We start from the raw sequence: 5,000 nt of genomic DNA, 5'->3' as shown, positions 1-5,000 counted from the left end.
GAGAGAGAGAGAGAGAGAGAGAGAGAGAGAGAGAGAGAGAGCAGGGGGGGGGGGGGATGCAGAAAAACAGCAACAGACAAACGCACGAACATAGCTTTCCCTCCCGTAGGTTGGATTGTGGGCTTGGAGTCTTACTTTGGCCGCCTCCAAAAACTGTTACATCCATGTCAGTGTCACGGCCAAGGGAAGGGAACCAGAGACATTACCCATCCTTTCTCGAGCTTGGGTAAGTAAAGGGTTTGTTAAAAGTTTTTATTCGGGATGAGTAATTTTGAAAGTTCGTATGGGTACAAATGCAGAATTATTCAATCTAAGAGTATCTGGCAAAAGTCATACATAAGTTATATTCTTTATTATATCATTCTTCATTAAGTTACTAGTTCTATGTTTGTTATATCTAAATAATCAAATTGAAATATATTATACTTACACCTTATTCATACCATAACTTCTACCGTTTCCTAGTTGAACGTAGGGCCGTACGGTGTGGACATCCCAAGCAACCCTGTTATCGTGTACGCGGAAATCAAACAAGGAAACAGCCCCGTCGTTGATGCCAGAGTCAGGTCAGGTTTGTTTGGTTTGTATGAAGTGCATTTGGTCAGAAACAGAAGACTGATGTGGCACCGTAACGTTGAGGCGGTGCTTAAGGAGTAAAGGGCTTTGGGTTCGTTATTGATATTGGACTTTGTAAAGTAAATTCGATGTCAGTAAATGGTACAGCGCAAATGTGTATGCATCCAACCACGCGCGCTTTCATACGCACGCACGCACACACGTGCGTGATCTGAACAAAACGGGTTACAGAATAAAAAGAATATAACTGATATGAAAGTCAAATCAACAAACACGAACCAACCCAAAAATGATCCCTCACAGACCTTCTCCTAACCCGACAGAGCGACCGTCACGCAGCCAAGTGAAGACCTAGACGCGGTGGAGTTGGACCTTCTCGACAACGGCCAAGGCGCAGACACTCAGGCGGGAGATGGAGTTTATTCGCGATACTACACGGTGTACCCTGGCGCCGGAAGGTACTCCGTCGAGGTCCAGGTAAGAATTCATTGAAACAAATGGGAATGATTGATTTCAGATATGCTGGTGGATTTCGATGTTATAATTGGAGAGATAAAGTCACTATCCAGAAAATGTGTTTACAGAATGATGCGGAATACCGTTACAAAAGCCTGTTGTTGTTTTATCTGTCAATTAATCTGTTTTTTTATATACATATGTTTTACTTACTGTCTATATCAACACGATAGAGTGTGTTACTATTTATCTCCATCAAGGAGTAATAGCTAGCGTCATCCTCTCGTTCCATGAATAATTCAAAGATGTGCCATTTCACGAGTTGGTGTTCACTTAGAAACAATTACGCTTACCTTCGTAGAATGATAATACTTAATAATGATGATAACATGAAACATATATCTAAGTATAAATATATAAACATACATACACACACACACACACACATATACATATATATATTTATATCTATATCTATCTATATATATATATGTATAATCAGATGTACAGAGTATAATATATATGCTGAACTTCCAGGTGTGGGGCGACGATTACACCTTCGTCAACAATGGGTCTGAAAAGACGAATCAACAAGTTCTCAGTCAGTATATACATTAATTCTGATGGTATACAGTATATATGTATGTATGTATGAATTAGCATTGATTTTATTGTTATTATGTCATCATCATGTATTATGCTTGTCACTGTATTTTATTATCAGTATTCAAACAATAATTGGTTTGAAAAGGATAATGGTGATACTATCAATCATAGTGACAATGTTACTGCTACTACTGATTGTCACTCCAGTCATGAAAATATGAATAATGATGATTATAATAGCAATTACAGCAGAATAACAATTAAGATAAAGTTTTTTTTGTGTGTTAGCATTATCATTATCATTATTATTATTATTATTATTATTATTATTATTATTATTATTATTATTATTATTATTATTGTTATTATCAGTATTGTTTATTTATGTATTTATATCATTACAAATGTTATTCCTGTCGTTATTATTATTATCACTGTTATTTATATTATTATTAGTATTATTATTATTGTCGTTGTCATTATTGTTATTGTTATCATCATCATCATCATCATCATCATCATCATCATCATCATCATCATCATCATCATCATCATCATCATCATCATTAGTATTATCATTCTTATCATTATTTGTGTTAATAATACCATTACTGGCGCGATTTTTTATGTTTTTATCATTATTATAGTTATTATTATGATTATTGTTATTATCACTGTTATTGTTATGATTATTAGCGTTATTGTTATCATTATTATTATTATCATTATTATTTTTTTTTTATCAATATTATCATTATCAATTTTAGTATTATTACTATTATTATTCCTATAATAATTATCATTATAATTAATTGTTATATCTTTATCATCATAATTTTTTTGTATTTTCTTTATTATGATTATGACTATGACTTATCATTATCATTATCATTATTATTATTATTATTATTATTATTGTTATTATTGTTATTATTATTATCATCATCAACATCATCATCATCATCATCATCATCATCATCATCATCATCATCATCATCATCATCATCATCATCATCATCATCCTCGTCATCATTATTATTATCATTATTATTATCATTATCATTATTATCATTATTATTATGATCAATATTAATACTAATAGTAGCAGTAGTATCATTAATATTAATAGCAGTAGTAGTAGTAGTAGTAGAATTTTTATTGTTATTGTTATTATTATTACCATTATCATCATTATCATTATCACATTCCTCTTCTGCAGAAACGCCCACGTACTGCTGCGGGAGTGTCGTGCCTTCAGTCCCTCAGCTTGGAGTCTCGACGGGAAATTTTAGTCGAACCGCATCTGCTGGTTCATTCCAGGTGTGTATTTCCTAAGGCTGTTTATGATTACGTGTTATATCTATTTGATGTTAGAATTCGATACGGTTTTGTAAGTGGATAGTGTTTGCGATTTGGTGTATTTTGTAATAGATTGTTATTTACAGGTTAATGCAGTGGATTGTTTGTAGTTGCTTGGAACTTATTGATTTATTATAGCTTGTACTTTATTGTAATGTTTAATTTCATACAACATATTCGAGTATTGGTTTATAATTGGCTTGCACGAAGAATATGAAAAGGTCAGTTCTATAAAGGGGAGTACCAAAGGAATTTGATTGGTTGTTACATTGCGCAGTTTTCCGTACGGGATTACCATTCAGTGCCAGTTCAAATTGTCACTTTGATGCCATTTTGAGTATGAAGTGAGATGCACTCTGTGCGAATTCAGATGTCGTGTCCAGCACCCGATTCCACGTTAAATGTTACTTAGTAGCATTTCGAATGTAATACATCGTTTGCTATTACTGGAAGATTTTAAAAGGTTTGCAATGTCCCCCCAAAAAATGTTTGTTTTCGTAAAGAGAAGAAGGCACTGCACTGTTGTTTTAGCGATGATAAGCCACGAATAACCCTTTGCATCTATTTTTAAATCTAATTTCGTGAAAGTTGGAATAATGCAATACCGCATTGATATAGATGTATAACAATCCTCCCCGACCTGGCCTCGAACCTAGGTCACTCCGGGTATGAGGCCGGAGGGCCAGTACTAAACCAACCATGCCACACGACCCACTAACCCTCGCTACGGGGAATGTCTATGGAAGCTAGTTAGATCCTAGTTGCACACTCCTATTAGTGGGTCGTGTGGCATGGTTGGTATAGTACTGGCCCTCCGGTCTCAGGTCAGGGAGGATTGTTATACATCTAATTTCATATAAAGATATCCATGAGTGCCTTCTAAGTATCTCATGCCGCCACTCGTTACAGACAAGGAAAACAGATTTCCAATGAATAACTGCGTATCTAGAAGGATATAAACACTTGAAAAAAAAATGTTAACGGTTTAGTCATTGATTAAGAGAGACCCTTATCGTGGACAGATAATTCATATCAGTCATTCGGATTACGTTATCTTTTCTTCTCTAACTTATCTAGAACAATTATTTCCTCCAGTCAATAGCTTCTTTCTAACTAATTCATGAGTAAGAGTTTTTATATACAGTCTTCGTTCGTATTACTTTTGTTTGTGTCGTCCATAGTTTGGAAAATACACACGCAAAAAAGTGTGCCTGTTTTAACACACACATAGGCACACAACCCTCTCTCTCTCTCACACACACACACACACACACACACACACACACACACACACACACACACACACACACACACACACACACACACACACACACACACACATATATATATATATATATGCACAGATATATATATATATATATATACATATTGTAAGGTATACTAGCTCAAGGCCAGGTACCATCCGTAAAGAGGACCCCAATTCAAATCTCCCGTGAGGCAGGAGAGGCTCAGGGACCAGGTGAGAATTAAATTTAGGGGTTCCGTTCACTCCTCTTGAAATGAGACAATAACTCCTTTGAAAAGATCTAACAGTGCTGTTTTTATCTTTCTCTGGTTTTCTTCCACTGTAGTGATAGTAGCCATAGCAGTAGTGCTAGTATACGAGCAATAGTAGTAGTAGTGGTAGCACGAGCGGTAGGCAAAGAAGCGTGTGGTAGTAACAAGGTAAAACAGTCGGGAATAAGGGTAATATAACGAACAGAAAAAGTAAAGATAAGATACCGATAACTCAGTAAAAGATCAGTAAAAAGATTAGTAAAAGTAGAGTAAAAGTAGAGTAAAAGTTAAGTAAAAAGACCAGTAAAAGTACAGGTAAGAGTACAGTAAATGCAGCTAAAAGAAAACCGTAAATAAAAGGCAAACACTCAGCAGTAAAGGTCTAAAATAATTTACGTTGCTTTCATACATATATACATTGATAAAGACTAAGAAAGATAAAATAAGAAGTAAAAAAAAAAAAAAAACAGTATTTAAGATGAGTA

General features: G+C 34.6%; 1 protein-coding gene across 1 annotated transcript in view; it reads left to right on the top strand.

Annotated features, from left to right (window-relative positions):
* Positions 1–5,000, top strand: part of LOC125030027 (calcium-activated chloride channel regulator 4A-like) — a 21,077-nt gene that overhangs the window by 9,798 nt on the left and 6,279 nt on the right. The window contains exons 13-17 of the mRNA XM_047620264.1: positions 110–226; positions 466–566; positions 900–1,053; positions 1,570–1,633; positions 2,858–2,958. Coding sequence (XP_047476220.1) covers positions 110–226; positions 466–566; positions 900–1,053; positions 1,570–1,633; positions 2,858–2,958 — 537 coding nt within the window. The remainder of the gene's footprint in view (positions 1–109; positions 227–465; positions 567–899; positions 1,054–1,569; positions 1,634–2,857; positions 2,959–5,000) is intronic.

This window comes from Penaeus chinensis, chromosome 10, assembly GCF_019202785.1.
Source record: "Penaeus chinensis breed Huanghai No. 1 chromosome 10, ASM1920278v2, whole genome shotgun sequence".
NCBI lineage: Eukaryota > Metazoa > Arthropoda > Malacostraca > Decapoda > Penaeidae > Penaeus > Penaeus chinensis.
Note: the sequence above shows the minus strand (reverse complement) of the source record. Positions and strands in the feature narration are given on the sequence as shown.